This window comes from Filicampus tigris, chromosome 15, assembly GCF_054856515.1.
Source record: "Filicampus tigris isolate MCC_2025a chromosome 15, RoL_Ftig_1.0, whole genome shotgun sequence".
NCBI classification, from domain to species: Eukaryota; Metazoa; Chordata; class Actinopteri; order Syngnathiformes; family Syngnathidae; genus Filicampus; species Filicampus tigris.
The window spans coordinates 4994244-5011617 of record NC_141231.1 but is presented as its reverse complement, the minus strand read 5'-3'; the positions used below and the strand labels follow the sequence as shown (position 1 = coordinate 5011617).

General features: G+C 40.6%; 2 protein-coding genes across 2 annotated transcripts; both read left to right on the top strand.

Moving 5' to 3' along the window:
* The first annotated feature begins 773 nt into the window (after positions 1-773).
* On the top strand, positions 774-4811 carry LOC147135219 (uncharacterized). The gene is made up of 2 exons (XM_086053614.1): positions 774-881; positions 1440-4811. The coding sequence occupies exon 2, from the start codon at positions 1695-1697 to the stop codon at positions 3081-3083; it is 1389 nt and encodes a 462-aa protein (XP_085909740.1). The 5' UTR covers positions 774-881; positions 1440-1694; the 3' UTR covers positions 3084-4811.
* A 4614-nt stretch (positions 4812-9425) lies between these two features.
* LOC147135218 (uncharacterized) lies at positions 9426-12670 on the top strand. The gene is made up of 3 exons (XM_086053918.1): positions 9426-9467; positions 9783-10137; positions 11941-12670. Exons 2-3 carry the CDS (start codon positions 9857-9859, stop codon positions 12377-12379), a joined length of 720 nt encoding a protein of 239 aa, XP_085910044.1. The 5' UTR covers positions 9426-9467; positions 9783-9856; the 3' UTR covers positions 12380-12670.
* The last annotated feature ends 4704 nt before the right edge of the window (positions 12671-17374 follow it).

The following is a 17374-nucleotide window of genomic DNA, read 5'->3' as shown; positions in this document are numbered from 1 at the left end:
TCTGTTGTTCGACAAGTAACAGGTCATGCGCCATATTTAAAGGTGTACAAAGTTTAAGAGCGGATTTGATTGGCAGCTAATCAAGATGGCTGTGTTCACACCCACAAAGTGCAAAACCCCCTTTTTTGAAGCCACCATGCTGCGCCCGTTTGCATGCTTCTGAGAAAATAGAGATACCAAGTCAAACCTGCAGATCTATACCGCACCTCATCTTAAGCTTGTGCTCGGCATAATAATAGAGCCCTCTATGAGTGTACTACCTTCATTCCACATTCTCTGATATATATAGATGAACCAAGACATATTTGTAATTACTCAATCATTTTGGGACAAAATAAGTGACATTGAATACATTTCCTGTGGCACCCCTGATAATCTCTCAAAGGAAATGGTTGTGAATCACTGCTTTAGGGTTTACTTGTGGCCCTTGTGTTCATCAAAACAGGCTGTCTCACAGTCAGTACATAACGCAAAGGTCAGTCTGAGAAAAAAAAAATACATGGCAGTGACTCCGTCAGAGAGGAACTCTTACATGGATAAGGCAGTCAATACAATTGAGACACCCACTGAAATCCTGAAATTCAGATTTATTCTTTTTTTTTTCCCAAATCAGAATGGTACAGCTATGAGGAAAGTCAGTAAAGTAGTTCAGTACATCTGTTTTTTTGTTTTGTTTTGTTTTTTACTGAGTAAGTGAAAATGACACGCAGTCATCTCCATGTCACAAAGCTTTATTAGCAAACGTCTTTCAATGCGATGTCACATAGAATTGAGCTCCAGGGGCCTCAAGGAGAAACTTGATTTCCCTGAGACTTTGGAAAGAGACGCTTCAGCACAAAAAAAAAGTAGAAAGTCTTGAATCTCCAGACAACAGACCAAAGGTAAATGTTGTTTGCTGTCAGCTGTCTAATTGGATTTATGTTCATTGTTGCCTTGCTCATATTCCATTGTGATGCTAGCTACAGAAAAAAGAAACAGAGCTGGAGTCTTGAATTTTAGATTAGTGCCTTTGGCAAGCAGAGCAATGTCATTTTTCTTTGTGCATATAAAAAAAGCATCACATATCATATACGTCATATGCTTCTGTATTGGAAAATTGTATAAGTTGGCTTTCTTCCCGGCTGCATAAGGGCATACAATAGGTTCACTGAAGGAAGCTGCCAAACGGCTACACAAAAGATGGATGTAGGTTAAGTTTTCTCCATCCATATGAATCTGATAATTCTAGCTATAATGAGTGGTAGCATGACTAATTGTATACATTTGCAGCTTTAACACACACTATTTTGACACTTTTTTTTTTTTTTTTTAATGCTGCGTACTTTTAATGATTATGTACACATGAATAGTGGTCAACACAGATTGTTTGCATGTGTATGCTATTGGCTGGTTAACTTGGTTTATTGCTTACCAAATGTCTTTTTGTGCTTGTATTGCAGTTTTACACCTTGTTATGATAAATCCTGCCAAATACAACAATTGCCTGATCCTTGGTAAACGCAAGCGGTAGTTTAGCTGGCTGTGTCTCCCAATATTGAAAACTTACATTGGGTGCATCAGAGAAAGTGAAATCATAGTACACTGCAAAGGACCTCAGTGTGGACAGTGGAACTTCTTGGGATTACATACAACAGCAATAAAGTAAAGCCAGTTTCGCATACGTTCATTTTCAGCAGCCCTACTCTGTAATTAAAATGGAGAAATTGGATGCTAGCGGTGAAAGCAATGGGGAGACCGGATCACTCTTCTCCCACCCCAGTAAATCCTCAAGATCTGCAACACAGCTCACTGTAAGCTCTTCAAAGGGGTCTTTGAGTAGGTCATCCGCCTCATCCAGAGCCAGGATGGAGGCAGCACGGGCTAAGGCTGAAGCTCAAGCTGCAAGAGCCAGATTAGCCTATGCTGAGGAAGAAATAAATATTAAAATGGAAAAAGCCCGTTTGGAAGCAAGCCTAGATCTTCTTCATCAGAGAAAAGAAGCTGATGCAGCTACGGCCAAAGCAGATGTGATGGAGTCCGCCGTTGCCCAGTTCAGTATGGAAGAACAAGGTGAAGAAGTATTGGGATTCCTTCCTATTCAGACCACACCAGAGCAGAAAGTGAGTGACTATATCAATAAACATGGCGAAGCAGAACCCACTCATAGAGAAAGTAATTCCTTTACTCAGCATTATGATGCCACACCATACCAAGAGAAACATGCAGTCCCTCCATTACCAGTGTTCACACCCCTTCATAACAAACAAGAGCTCCCCAGTCAGTATCACCATTTGCCACAGGACAGAGAGCAGACACTACAAAGAACTGTAACTCAGCAAGATGCTTTCCATGGTGTACCTGAAGTACAGCAGCGGTTAAATTCAAACAACTACACCACTGACAGTGCAACCCTTGACCTTGCCAGGATCCTCGCAAAGATTCAGCTGGCGATCGGAGGACTGACAAAATTTGATGACAAACCAGAGAGTTATCTTAACTGGAAGATCACATTTCAGACCATCACCGCTGACCTTGGTCTGACGGCGGATGAAGAAATAAACCTCCTGATTAAGTGGCTGGGCCCCGAATCATCTCAACATGCAACAAGGGTAAAAGCAGTCCACTTGAGGCGCCCTTCTGTTGTTCTGGGGATGATATGGACGAGACTTGAAGAAGTCTATGGCATGCCAGAGGCTATTGAAAACTCCTTGTTTTCCAGAATAGAGAAATTCCCAAAGCTCTCCCGCAAAGACCCCAGCAGTCTCCAAGAGCTCTCAGACCTCATCAGTGAATTAGAAGCTGCAAAGCAAGATGGACACTTACCTGGTTTAGCTTACCTTGACACAGCCAGGGGAGTGAGACAAATTGTGGAGAAGTTGCCCTTCTATCTCCAAGAAAAATGGATTATGGTAGGATCAAAATATAAAGAAGACCACGGTGTTACATTCCCACCCTTCTCCTTCTTCTGTGAGTTTATGAAAGGACAAGCCAGAGCGAGGAATGACCGAAGCTTCAACAGCTCATCTCTCTCCAATCAATTCCACGGCCACACACACAAAAGAAAGGCAGGCAAGCGTGCGCGGAAAAGAAAAGCTTGCAAGTAACTACAGTCAGATACCATCAGTCATGGTTTTCAAATTTAAATAGTGATCAACGTGTGTTTGCTTCTGGCTTAGTTAACCTGATTTGTTCTTTACTAAATGCCATTCTGTGCTTGTATTGTGGTTTCGCAACTTATTGTAATACAGTAAATCCTGCCAAATACAACAACTGTTGTTACTTGGATTTAGTGCCGCAAGGTGCAGCAGGACAGCTTCACTGCATTTTGTACTCAGCGTGTGTGTGTGTATATGTATCAAAGATGGGCATTGGATATATAGTTGTGTCACCATTTTATGGTAGTCTGAAGACAAGAGGGAGGTTTAGTTAGAGTGCGTGTGACAGCTACTTTTTTTTTGTTTGCATTCCCCATTTAAAAAAAAAGCATTCAAGCAACAACTTTTTCCACATGTGATTGTAGGGGGAAACTTGTAGCTGTCCACTTGTGTGGACTGAATGGATGGCAACAGCGGGGATATGCCAGTATTTTGTCATGCCAGTATTTTGTGAGTAATTACTCGCAGTAACAAAGAAGAAAAAAATAGTTCAGTTTTGTAACAAACTGAGTTAAAAAAAAATTGTATGAACTTTTGACTGAACAGGTTCATTAAAATTTGAGTGAACGCTTTGAACTAGTTTGGATAGAAAATTATCCTTCCCAAGTCCCAACACTGCATCCATCCATCCATTATCCGCGTATCCTCACAAGGGTCGCGGGCGTGCTGGAGCCTATCCCAGCTGTCGTTGGGCAGCAGGCGGGGGACACCCTGAACTGGTTGCCAGCCAATCGTATGGCACACACAAGCAAACCAACATTTGCACTCACAATCATACCTAGGGATTATTTAGAGTGACCGATCAACCTATCATGCATGTTTTTGGAATGTGGGAGGAAACCAGAGTACCCGGAGAAAACCCACGCAGGCGCGGGAGAACAAGCAAACTCCACACAGGAAGACCCGGGCCGGACTTGAACCAACGACCTCTGCACTGTGAGGCGGACGTGCTAACCAGTCGCCCACCATGCCGCCATTCCCAACACTGTATAGAGTAAAATTTGGTCTTTACATTTAATTATATATTTTTTATTCAGACAGAATGGAAAAACTGCTTGGCGGGCAAATGCTGCTGTTATCACTGTTAACATATCCTGGCAAGTGCATGTGTTGTGTGTGTTTGTGTGACAATTAGTGTCCTCTAACTGTTGTGTTAAAAAATTCCAGAGTCCATTTTTAAAAAACATAATTTGGGATGACTTCCAAAATACACAAAATGCTTGTAGTTGAAGAGTTCTGTGAAAACATTTATGATGTTCAATATAGTAGCACAATACAACATATTTTGTAGAAAAGGGGAACGTGGAGATGGATAGGCATAGGATTTATTTTTCCTCGCATTTTTGTTTTGTTTTCTGGGGTTTAGTATTTTCCTTTATTTTCCGGGGTTGATGGTTGTAAAGAACAAAAAAAGCATTAAACACTTGGGGGAGGAGTTTTTGGTGTCATGCGCTTTTGGCAAGGTGTGTGGTATGTTTTCCACAATAAATTCTATTAATAACTCAAAACATCAGTCCACCATTGTAGTGGGGGAACAATACACCCTTGGGGGGGACATCACAAAAAACAGTCATCCTTGAGAGGATTCTGTAGACTGTGTGGATGAAATTACTGACAACAAGCCGCGGTCTTGTGTGAGAATGTAAATGGGTGAGTGTATTTGTGCTCAGTGTGAGCTAATGGTGCTTGTCAGTGCTCGACTCTGTTCTCTCTGATACAAAGGCGCGTTAAAAAGCAGCACCAATTTCCGCTCTAGCAACCCGATGATTGCCATCAAGAGTCCGCTGACGTTCTGCCCTCAGCTCTTCTATTAAACATTCAAGCTCATTTCTGTGCTATCTGTTGACGGGGAGGGGTAGAGGGTCACAGCTTGGTGGTCGGAAGGGAACTTTGGAGAGACGTCTCAAATATAAACAAACCTTTTAGAGTGACTATTGACCGTATTCTTGACTTCCATGAATGACTGTCCTACTCCATTTTGTGCTTGGGCATGTCCGTTTCATCCATCTGTCTTTTTTCATAGAAAATGATGACAGAAATTAAATCAAAATCAAATCAATTCCTTCATTTTATGTGTCTGGTTACGGTTGGTAAGGCTCAGAGCACGCATGTGCTTGTGAAGGTAAGGCTCAATTGAGAGATGAATACCGTTCTAAGAGACAGAGCTTGGTGCGCATTGAAATTGATATCCATCAGGTTGACAACAGCAGTAGGCATCCCAAAATGGTCGGTGAGTGTGCTGCGCCGCCTCACTGAGGATGAATATGGACAGCCGAGCGACTGGGGGCAGACCCGGCTGCTGGTCATCATCTGATGACCTTGTGCTGTCTGCTGTGGAAAGTCGATCTGACAGCACGAGGCCTAAGGCTGGAGACATACATGGTGATGTGCACATCGCCAACCAGCAAACACTTGATGGAGGTGGCAGATTTTCTGTCAGTTGGCCCAGAACGACTGGAAGGCTTTGTGTATTTGTGCATCAATTAAACAATTAGCGATCTGCAGTTAGTCATTTGATGATCTGTTTAGTGCCCAATCTGGTGAGATAACTTTTTTCCATAATCGCCCAGCCATAGGTTTCACTTTGCACCCAGTGACGTGAATGTGAATATTTGACTGTTTCTATATGTGCCCTGTGATGGGTTGTGGAAACCAACTCGAGGTTTTGTCTGCCTTTCGCCGTCAGCTTGGATGAGCACCAGCTCATTGTGACCCTGAATAGAAAAATCATAATAGAAAAGGGATGGTTAAATCGAGTAATCGATTGTTCATGATCTTCATGGACAAAGAAATTTGCCTGGACCGAACACTTTTCATGGTGGGGCGAAGGAGCATAAGTAAATAACTTATTATCCAGTAATATTGATGAAATCCCTTTAATCGAGTTTGACTTCAGACGTCAACTGTCTCAGCCAACCTGCCGCAGTGGCAGCTATGCACTTCACGTGTGAAAATGACCACACTTGCTCTTCATTATAAAAGATCATGAATAGATTTACATACCTAGCATCATTGGGGATTTCTCTCCGGCGTCTTTTGTACGCTATCATCTTCCAGACATCACATCGCTGCAGGTCATTGGCATCAGCTGTCATGAATCATCATTTGTATTCATAAAATTATTTTTCATCTATTCTCATCTGCATCATAAGCAGCAGAATTATTGCAGTATTGCATCATAATTTCCACTTTTCAACATTTCTTTGTATTGCCCTGAATAAGAACAGCTGTAGAATATGTATGCATTGTCCATATTTCACCTTGTGGTCATTATTACCGCACAAATTCTCAATTTACCATATTCATCCTTCTCATTGTTACTCTATTTCTGACCTTTCTTTTTCTTTATTAGTATTACTTTAGTACCGGTAATCATGCGTAAACTATCACCATCATCACCATCCTAATTTTCACCACCATCATAGAGAATCTGTAGTGCATGCTTAGGAGCAGTAACTTGTGAGTATGATTGACCATCATAGCCACTGAATGTGCCATTGCACTGATTGGATATTGTGACGGACTGATTCAATCATAAGTGCAAAGCATCAGGAAACCGTACAAAAAGGGTCATCAACAATAGCTAATGAGTGTTCATGATGGCACCATGAAGCACTCAGAAGTAAATCAAACCGTCAAGTGTTTAAGCCAGAGTCTCTTGCTAAAACCAATTCGAGTGAAAATATCACTTTCATCAAGGAAAGCCTTCAGTACCACCTTGTGATGGAAATTCTGTCTCTTTAGAGAGTTTTCTCTCGTTAACAACCGACATCACCAGTACAGCCCTTCTTCAAATAACCAAATGTCCATTTTTGATAAATCTGCCTGGTGGTTTCAAGCGTGTTGTCAAATTCTCCTTGGAAACTCCATAGTCAACCGCAATCTTCTAATTGGTTATTTTCAAAAGAATTATGGCAGTTATGAAGTCTTTTTTGAATACTGTAGATGGGGATTCCCTCAGTACTGACGGAGGTTATGTCAATCCGTCACTGACGGATGCCTGTTTTGCTGGCGAATGATGGGAAACTTTAAAAAAAAACAACTGATGGATTATATGCACCAACAAACAGTGGTATCCATCTGTCACGGAAATCATCATTAACCTGGTCACTTTCGACAGGCCTTCTCAGTCCGTCACTGACGGACTCCCGTTTCGCTGACAACTGACGGAAACACTAGCCGTGTGTTTTGTGTGTGTTTGTTCATGCGGGTGAATATACACCGGGTTTGCTTCGAGCGGACTGCATTGACTATGGGCTCATCTCATTCCTCTCATTGCACGTTCCAAGGTCCTCGTTCCTAGCTTCTAAATTTACATGCTGGCAACTCCCACTAGAAATTCCATCGAGGATGGAGGAGGTAGAAATGTTTTGGGGTAATGAGACGATGACTCCTTGATGTCATTTGATGGAGACGTCTGCTAAAGCTGACGTCACGACATTGACACAAATGCTGCGCCTGCGTGTCAGAACTATTACAATCACCACAATTGTCCACTTTTATTTATTTATTATTATTAATCTTGATTTATTATTTTGGGGTGGGATTGAATTAAAGTCAAATATCAACACTGTTACACTTGGCGACTTTGCAGATTTGCACTTGCGATAGTATTACCTTCAATCTTGCCATGACAACTTTAATCTACAATCTTTGAGTCTAATATTTTATGCAAGTATATTTATTTGCATATAAACCTTTATGGTTATGTTTTCTAATTAATCTTGGTGAAATGATCTATTTCGAAAATAATTTATGAACAGTTATTAACGTTTGGATCACGTATGGAGAGATCGCATGAGAGAGAGAGAGAGAGATGAGAGCGTAATATCATGCGATGGATTTTTATTTTTTGATTTATCCACTACTGGGTTACAAGGCACACACAGTACGTTATATTTTCTGTATTCAAAGTTTGAGTCAAAGAGATTATTATAAATATTGACTGTAAATAGGCCTACGGTGGAATATCTTTTTTTGTTTGTTTTAACAGTTGTAATGAACGAGTAACAAAATGATTGTGGACATCAGTATGAGGCGTGCTTTTTTACCGGAGTAGATACACTGCTTGTGCTGCAAATGCATGTGGCGCTGAAAGTAGTATGTTCTCGACAGCGCCAAAGAAGAAGATGATCTGACAGTCCTGAAATTGTGGTGATTTAGCAATGACGTAAGCGTGGTTAAACACATTTGGTTGGCTTGAAATAATGACAGACTGACAATGACGGACGGGTGACTCGGCTGATGACGACATTTACTGACCTGCCCCTCTCTGCTTGTTTGCGACAATGATCCTCGTTTGAAAATATAATTACACTTGAAATACTCCACCTTCAGACACAACATCATTATTAAAGACAATAAAAACATAAATGGATGTTTCAAAACTTTTTTTTTTTCTAATCAGCAATGCAAAGAATCAAAATGATATCCCTTTCTTTTATTGTCTGTGGTTTTAGGATCGAGCATTGTTCCTTGTTCCATTTTCTGCCGGGTTGTCTGGGCGGGTCACCTCTCCCCTCAACCACAATTGGACTTGTGATAACGGATCTTTTAATATTACTCTCTCCGATATCAAAGGACTGTGAAAGTACTAAGCAGGGATATTGAGCGTGAGCTAAGAGTTGCTCCCTTTTGGCTTGGCCTGGAATCAAAACTTATTAGACCGATAAATGAAAGCTGGACTTGCATTGAAGCAAGCCTTTTTAGTGCCAATGTGTCATTTATTTGTTCCCTGAATACTGGCTAAATCAGATAGTAGCAAACCTTTCACAGCGCCTGCCATCTGTCTGCATCAGTTGACCTACACCAGCATTGGCACAGTTACTGTGAGCTTTGGTAGCATTGAAACAGATGTTTACTTCCTCTTTGAAACAACATATGTTTAGTTTTGGTCTTTGGTCCAGATAAAGCAGCGTCACAAAGGTCAGACTGTGAGTTTGATCTCTGTAACTGGCATGCTGTCCCCTGATTCAAATGACATTTGAAGTTTAATTTTCTCCATGTGCATGTATCTTACAACATTAATGCTGCTGCATTTTGATACTTAATTTTGGATGATAATATTTATACACATGTCAGGAAGATACATGTAATGGCATGCTAATTCTCTACATCATTTGGATACACATTCATCTCCAAAGAAGAAAAAAGAAATCCTCGACTAGTTTCCTGTAACCATGGCGATAGGAAGTCATCACATTGCTCCGTTAAGGAAGTGCAGTTTCCTGTTGTTTTTACAAGCTTCCCTTCAATTGTACATGCCTGGAATTCTGCATTTAGTACTGGAAAGCTGCACAATCACACAGCCAGGCTGCTCTTGTTGTGGTCAGGGTAAGCTGTTTTTGTACTTTTTTCCGACAATCATGACTTTGTTGCGTTTTATTTTAATCGCTTTTGACTGTCATAATGCATTCAAACATTTTATATGCATCACTGGTTCAAATGTATGCATAAGAATATCTAAAGGGCACAACCTTTATGGTAAAACTTAGTTCAGAGATGACCAAAAAAAGGCAGAAATCCTACAAGAGTTGTTTTTTTTTCTGACAGCACTGCATTGTTTAATCACTGTAGATGTTGCCTTTGTATATCCCTCTTATCTTATATTGTAGAAAAGAGCAGTAATTTTTACGTTTCATTTTACAGGCTATTTGAAGCTAACCATTGCGGACAGCATGGTTTATCAGCGAGTCCCTTGACCCTGTTGATCAAACCTGGTAATGATGCAGGTTAGAGCTGAGTTTGCCAACAGCACTTCTCCCAATATCTTCGCCTATCCTGAGACAGCTGTGCTGACCACCAGCCAGCCAGGCCAAGTCCAAGCAGTTGTCAGAGCCAAACAAGAGATGGAGACAGCACAGCCCCCCAGGACCTGTAGCTCATCTGAAGCAGCTGGGAAATCCTGCTGGAGTTTGGATGCCAGAGTGGTGATGATTCTGGTGACTCTAGCTGGAGCTGTCATCTTGTTGCTTCTGTACAGACTCTTAAAAACACGACACAGGTGCGTATAAAATAAAATACCAAATGTGAATTTCTGCTTTTGACTTGACTGAAACGAGCAATGTAACAACGATAGCAAGAATTATATCATCCATATCATCCATCCATTTTCTATATCACTTATCCTGTTCATGGTCATGGGGAGCTGACTGTGAGCGAAATGTAGAATACAGCCTGCATTGATTTCCAGTCAATCAAAGGGCACATACCAATTCAGACAGACACTGTCACAAAGTGGTTTTCGTGGTGATGGTTGACTCAGGTGCGGGGAAGCATAGAGGGAAGAGCAGGGAGCAGGAGGAATCTCAACAAGTATTTATTCACAAAAAAAGGAAAACAAGGAGAGTGGAGGAATCAAAGTACAACATTAACAAAATCCAACAAAACATGATTCATAGTCACAAAAATAAAACTGAGACTAAACTCATATCAATAACAAGCAAGAAATATACTGACTATGACAGAAACAGAAGGAATGAACCATCAAAGATACCAGGGAACTAAATACAGGTAAACTGATGAGACAACGAGGAACACCTGGACAAGACACGAGTGGCCGAGGGAGCCAATCGGGAGACACAAGGGACCGGGCTGGTGAAAGCAGGTGGAAACAAAAACCGAACAAAACATGACATTACAAAATGGACACAGGGAAAACATGACAAAACTAAATCTATTCAAAATCAAATCAACAAAATCACAGATCGTGACATTGTCATTCACCTGTCACTGTGTGGCAAATGAACTCCTGATTAAGTCGAAACTTGTTCATAAAAATGTATGTTCAATTTGAAAGGCATACCTTGTAGTCATTAGTGTGCCATTACGATCATTCAGGGGCATTACAAACTGAGTTCAATTTGTCAAACTAATATCTTTCTTTCAATATTGCACATAATTACCTCTTCTAATGAGGTTCTGTTTTCACCATCTGTTAACATAACTGTCCACTTATTTTTTTTAAATCTTGAACATTACTCTTTCTCACCTGAACTCAGTTTTATTTAGAGAGCAAATTTAAAAACAACCACAGCTGAAACAAAGTGTCGTTCCTGAATAAAAAGTCAAACATAAATTATACGTAAGACAATTTAACAACTTTTAAAGAGGAAGTCAACCCAAACATATTTTTTTCCAGAATAGGTTCTATGCAGTCTCACTAGTTGAAATATGGCATTCTGGTTAATATTGAGTTTGTAGAATACGAGAAATGCAGCAGTTTTTAGCCATCTCAGGGGCCGAGCAATCACGGCTCACCTGTTTTCTGAAGCTGCGCCATGATTGGTCGTTATCTGAGCCCTGAGTAACTTCGATGTCATCTTCAGTCGACAGAAGTGAGAAAATGGCCGCCACAACCACCCTCCCTACCCCTGAGCTAGCTAATAACGGGCTGAATTCTCATATCCCACACATGCAATAATAATCATAATGCCGTGTTTAGACTAGTGGGCCTGCATAGAACATATTTTGGAAAAAAAATATGTTTGGGTTGACTGGCTGGTTTTAAAAACGGACAATGAAGGGGCTTTAATTTGCACCTTGAGGTTAATCCATAGTTTGGAACCAGCAACAAAAAAGAATCTATCCATAGACTTCGGTCCCTCCAAGGTCACCTGGTTGGCTGACCTGAAGTCAAGTCAAGTCCAGCCTTAACAGATGTCTAACTTTGTTGATTTACAGTAGAATTTTACGCAACTCTTGCGTTGCTCCCCTAAAGATTGTGCTGGTTTATTGGTGAGTGTACGTACCCCTCCTATGACTAATAATCACATAGGGTCCCACTGACTTTTATGGTGTTCCACAGGCTGAGAATGGCGAGTGCAAGACATGCTCTGGAGTATTACAGCTTCTACCACACAGCCACCTACACATTCAAACATCCATCATCATATGAGAAGCTGTCGAATGGCAACGTTCAACACACTCTTCCACCTGTGCAAACTGTTGCCCTAGCAACGCCAGTTGCCACCACCCCTCTGCCACCTATTCCAGTACCCCTTCCCGGCTCGATGCCACTGCCCCCAGCACCTGTTCATCCTGCAGTATCCTCACTCCAGGTGACGCCTCCTCCCCTGACTCCTCCTGTCCCCGCGATCCACACCGCCGCGCCGAGCCCCCACCTGTCATGGGGTGCCTGCTCAGACGTCGATGTGTACTCTCGTATTGGAGCTTACAGGCCCTCCAGGCTCTCTAGCCTATCCAGCCATTCAAAGGTCATTCTTTTTGAACACTCATCTCTCTGACCTGAGCAAACTTGCTGATCATGAAGTGTGATTTCCTTCTTCCTCTTCATAGCACTAGTTACTTCAAATAATTATATTACATTATTACCATCTCTGAATTGTAATGTGTTACAATTCTTCTGCATTACTTTGTGTTACCTTCACCACAACAACTTCAGCAGTAGGACTTGACATTCAAAAGTATGACATTTAACAATAATACATGGATTGTTGTTAAAGAATAAGTCAACCCAAAATTTTCTTTACAATAATATATTCTATGCAGCTCCAGTAGTCTAAATGTGGTATTCTGATTAATATTGTGTTTGTTGAATATGAATTAAGCAGTAAAATCCACCAGTTTTTATTCATCTCAGGGGGTGTCCATTTTGTCACTTGCTGTCGACTGAAAATGACATCACAGTTGCTCAGGGCTCAGGAAACAACCAATCATTGCTCAGCTTTGGAAAACAGGTGAGCTGTTGGTAAGATGAACATGTGTGGACAGACGGAGTCTGTCTTGGTTTCCTTCAAAGGTATTGTGCGAGGGATGGGCAACTTAAATGCTAAAAAGGGCCACCATTTTTCAGCATTCTTTCGTAAACAGTAATAATACTTTGAGTAAAATTTACCCTGAATATTTTACTCTCTTCCAAAGTAAATTTTACTCCGTTTACACTGAGACCAAGTATAAGTCTTTTTAGAATAAAATGTTCTCTACGAAATATACTGTGTTGGACAAAATTAAATTATGTACGTAATTTTTTTTAATGTATCTTGCTTTTACCTAATTTTGGAAAAGAGCTCTTCATTTGTTGGATTGCATCTTTTAGGTGGCAAGCATGGCCATGCCATGCTTTTAGCTCCTCTGTGGTTGAATATACATAATGTAAAGAAGAAGACGAGCCTATAGTAAAAAGCCAGTTAAATTGATGTGTGAATGCACTTTTAATTTGTAGTAAACTGAGCGGAGAAGACATTTGCGCAACATGACATTGCAACACAATTCTTCAATGAGAAAATGTTATTCTAGTAATCGCTACTGTGTTAGTAACATATATCAATCAATCAATCAATGTATTTATATAGCACTTTTCATGCAAAAAAAACCTCAAAGTGCTGTCTGATGAAAATGTCCAAAACACAACCTGATAAACTGTGTTAAAAAGACATGACAAGGCACAGAGAAACCATATGAGGAAAGAGTACCCAAGGGGGGCTCATTCACGCTGAGGGGAATGACAGCCGAGATTAGCCAGAGAGAGCCCACACCTAGTGTGGAGGCCCCCGGTCACCTGGACCTAAGGAGCCCCTGTGATGGCGGCCCCCGCGGGAAGGGCAGCCACCGTGGGTTTTGGTCCTCACCCTTGGAATAATTAAAAGGCCGGTGCCAGAGGACCTCAGGATCCGCGATGGTTGGTATGGTAAAAGCAAATCAGACAAATAAGATGGCCCAAGACCATTAAGACATTTATAAACTAATAAAAATACCTTAAAATCGATCCTGAAACACATGGGTAGCCAATGCGGCGATTTTAAAACTGGTGTAATGTGCTCCCGCACTCTGGTTCTCGTCAGCACCCGAGCAGCTGAAATCTGCAGTAGTTGTAAAGAAGAGATACTCTTTTTGGGGAGGCCAGAGAGCAGGGCATTACAATAATCTAAACGACAGGAAATAAAAGCATGCATCAGCACTTCCGTATTAGCCTGAGAGAGAAACGGGCGGACTCTGCCGATATTCTTAAAGTGATAGAAACCTTAGTTACATTTTTAATATGAGGAATAAAACTGAGCTCAGAGTCAAAGATGACTGACGCCCAGGGTCTTCACACATTCTGAGGGTTTAGAATCTTGTAGTTTTGGTAAAAGGTTCTCTCTCTGACCTTCAGGGCCGATAACTAAAACATCAGTTTTGTCCTGATTGAGATGTAGGAAATTCTCTGCCATCCATGACTTAATATCTAAAATGCAGTTTAAAAGGGTATCAATGGGTCCTGTGTCATCAGGAAACATGGCAATATACAGCTGTGTGTCATCAGCATAGCTGTGAAAGCTGACACCGTGTCTCCTGATGACATCCCCAAGGGGAAGCATATAAAGATTAAAAAGTGTTGGGCCTAAAAGTGAACCTTTTGGAACCCCACATTTAATGTCATGGGTTCTGGAGGCACAAGTATCCATACTTACAAAGAAAGATCGGTCTGTGAAATAGGAATAAAACCAATTAAAAACAGTACCAGAGATGCCCACTAGGTTTTTAAGTCTATTTAATAAAATTTGGTGATCTACTACATCAAAATCAGCACTTAGATCCAGTAGCACCAAGACTGTGAGTTTTCTCACGTCTGCAGTGCACCTAATATAATTTAAAGTCCTTAAAAGAGCAGTCTCTGTACTGTGATTCATCCTAAAACCAGGTTGATATTTCTCTAAATATTAGTGTTTAAAAAGTGATTTAACTGGAGAAACACCAGTTTTTCTAAAATCTTACTTAAAAATGGTAAGTTGGACACAGGTCTGTAATTATTAAAAACGCTGGGGTCAGAGTTCCTCTTCTTCAAAAGGGGTGTCACCGGGGAAGACGCCCGTCTGGAGAGACCAATTGACTATACTTAAAATGTCTTCCTCAAAGAATCCATAAAATGTCTTAAAAAGAAATGTGGGAATTGGACCCAAAAGGCAGGTTGTTGGATTTACCTGGGAGAAAACTCGACCAAGTGTCTTCGCGTTAACCAGGGAAAGTGTTTCCTCTTGCAAATGTGATTGTCCAGGCTTACTGAAACTTGTGATGTGACGGGCTAAAAGACTGGATCTTATGTTATTGATTTTACTTCTGAAGTGGTCTGCAAAGTCCTCACAGAGAGCGTCTGTTGGTCTCTGTGGGGACTTGTTAAAATCAGAGCTAGTTAAAAATTCAAAGGTGGAGAAGAGGAATCTGGTGTTGTTTTTATTAACTGTAATGAGGTTTGAGAAGTAGGAAATTCTTGCCCGTTTGACTGTTTTATTGTAGGATTTTAGCTGTTCACATAATATTTCGTGGTGTACTGTAAGTTTACTCTTTCTCCACCCCTGCATTTTCTTTTTGAAATTGTGATTGAATTATTTCTCCACGGTGGTACAGTCCTTGTTTTTGTCATTTTTATAAAAAGTCCAGCTACTGAGTCCAAGGCTGATTTCAGGTTCTGGTTAAAATTGTCAACAATAAAATCACAGGGTGCAGGTAAAATGTCGGCAGGAGTGCACTTTAAAATGTCGGTAAAATTTGCAGCCACCTCAGAGGATAGGTAGCGTTTCCTTACTGTTCTCACCGGGGCTGTCAGATGGTTAAAACCGGTGATGTTAATACACACACAGTAATGGTCTGAAACAGCCAGGTCAACAGTAGAGGACACACCAGCGGACAGGCCCTAGGTTATGACCAAATCCAGGTTGTGTTTTCTGTTGTGAGTCGGCTGTGAGATTTGCTGTTTAAAATCCATGCTGTTTAAAAGGTTTAAAAATTCTCTGGACAGCGGGTCCAAGATATCATCAACATGTACATTAAAATCGCCGGTTATTAAAATTCTGTTATGAGTAGAATATAAAATGGATAAGAATTCTGAAAACACTTTAATAAAAAAAGGGGGAGTGATGGGGAGGTCTATAAACGGTAACGCAGAGAATAGGGGGACTACTAAAAACAAAAAGACATGATGTTCGAATGATAAATAGCTGTTAAAAATGATCTCCTTTGAGAAAAGAGTATTATTAAAGATTTATGCAGTCCCACCCCCCCTTATCCCATCCCTGATTGAAAATAAAAAGTTAAAATTCGATGGGCAAGCCTCGGTGAGAGCAATTGGGGCATCAGTACCAAGCCAGGTCTCAGATAAAAGAATACCTTGTAAAATCAGGTCGTTACTCACAAGGGTCGCGGGGAGTGCTGGAGCCTATCCCAGCTGTCTTCAGGCAGTAGGCGCGGGACACCCTGAATTGGTTGCCAGTCAATCGCAGATATATATACACACACATATATATATATATATATATATATATATATATATATATATATATATATATATATATATATATATATATATATATATATATATGTATATTGCTAAAATAAAATTGAATTTGAAATCGAAGGTCAGTAAAAACTGTGACACGCAAATACCAATTATGCTCGTAATGTCTGTTAAAAGTAAAGTACGAATGATCCCACCTAAAATTAGCAGAAATAAGCTCCAACCCTCCTGTAAACTGATTGAAGACAAACACAAAAGAAAATTAGTGAAAGGATGGACATCAATCTTCCCATTCTTCCTATCAATAAGAAGCTGTCTATTTTTTTTTTTGTCATACCTCCCTTATATTAACACGTTTTTGTGATTGTATGAGGCTGACATTTGGATATTATGCACAACACATGATTTATGATTTATTTTCTTTAAAAGCCTTGAACTTCTTTCTTTCTTGATCTTTACTTCTCTCATTTCCAAACAACATGTGGTGAAAGCAAATGGTAATCGTTGTTATTGCCCGCCAAGTTGTCTCCTCTGCAGGATACCACAACAACCATTTCAAACTCTGGGATGCAAATGTGCAATTAGCATTGATCACTTTGTTTGTCAGTCTGGCTAAAAGATCAGGACAGCACAGAGAAACCACATTTGAATGGATTAACAAGAATAGTTGGAAGGGACGATAAACACTTCCTGGTGAGTTACAGTAAACACACTGCCATTGACTATGGGATTAAAACAAAACCTGGTGAACATACAATAGTCTTCATTATAAGGGCGGCCCCCCTATACACACCACAGGAATGAGATTTGCTTCCATCATCTGGGGAGATGTGATACAATAGTGTATTTAGATTTGGCTAAATAATTATATTTTTGTTTAAATATACTTTAGCCAGCTCCTGGTATATATAGTGTGCTAGAGCTTTAATTAATTACCAAGACGCTATAACAATTTTAGGCTAACTTCCACCCAAGATGTGGGTACCTTCATCCTGGGGGTTCAGTCTCG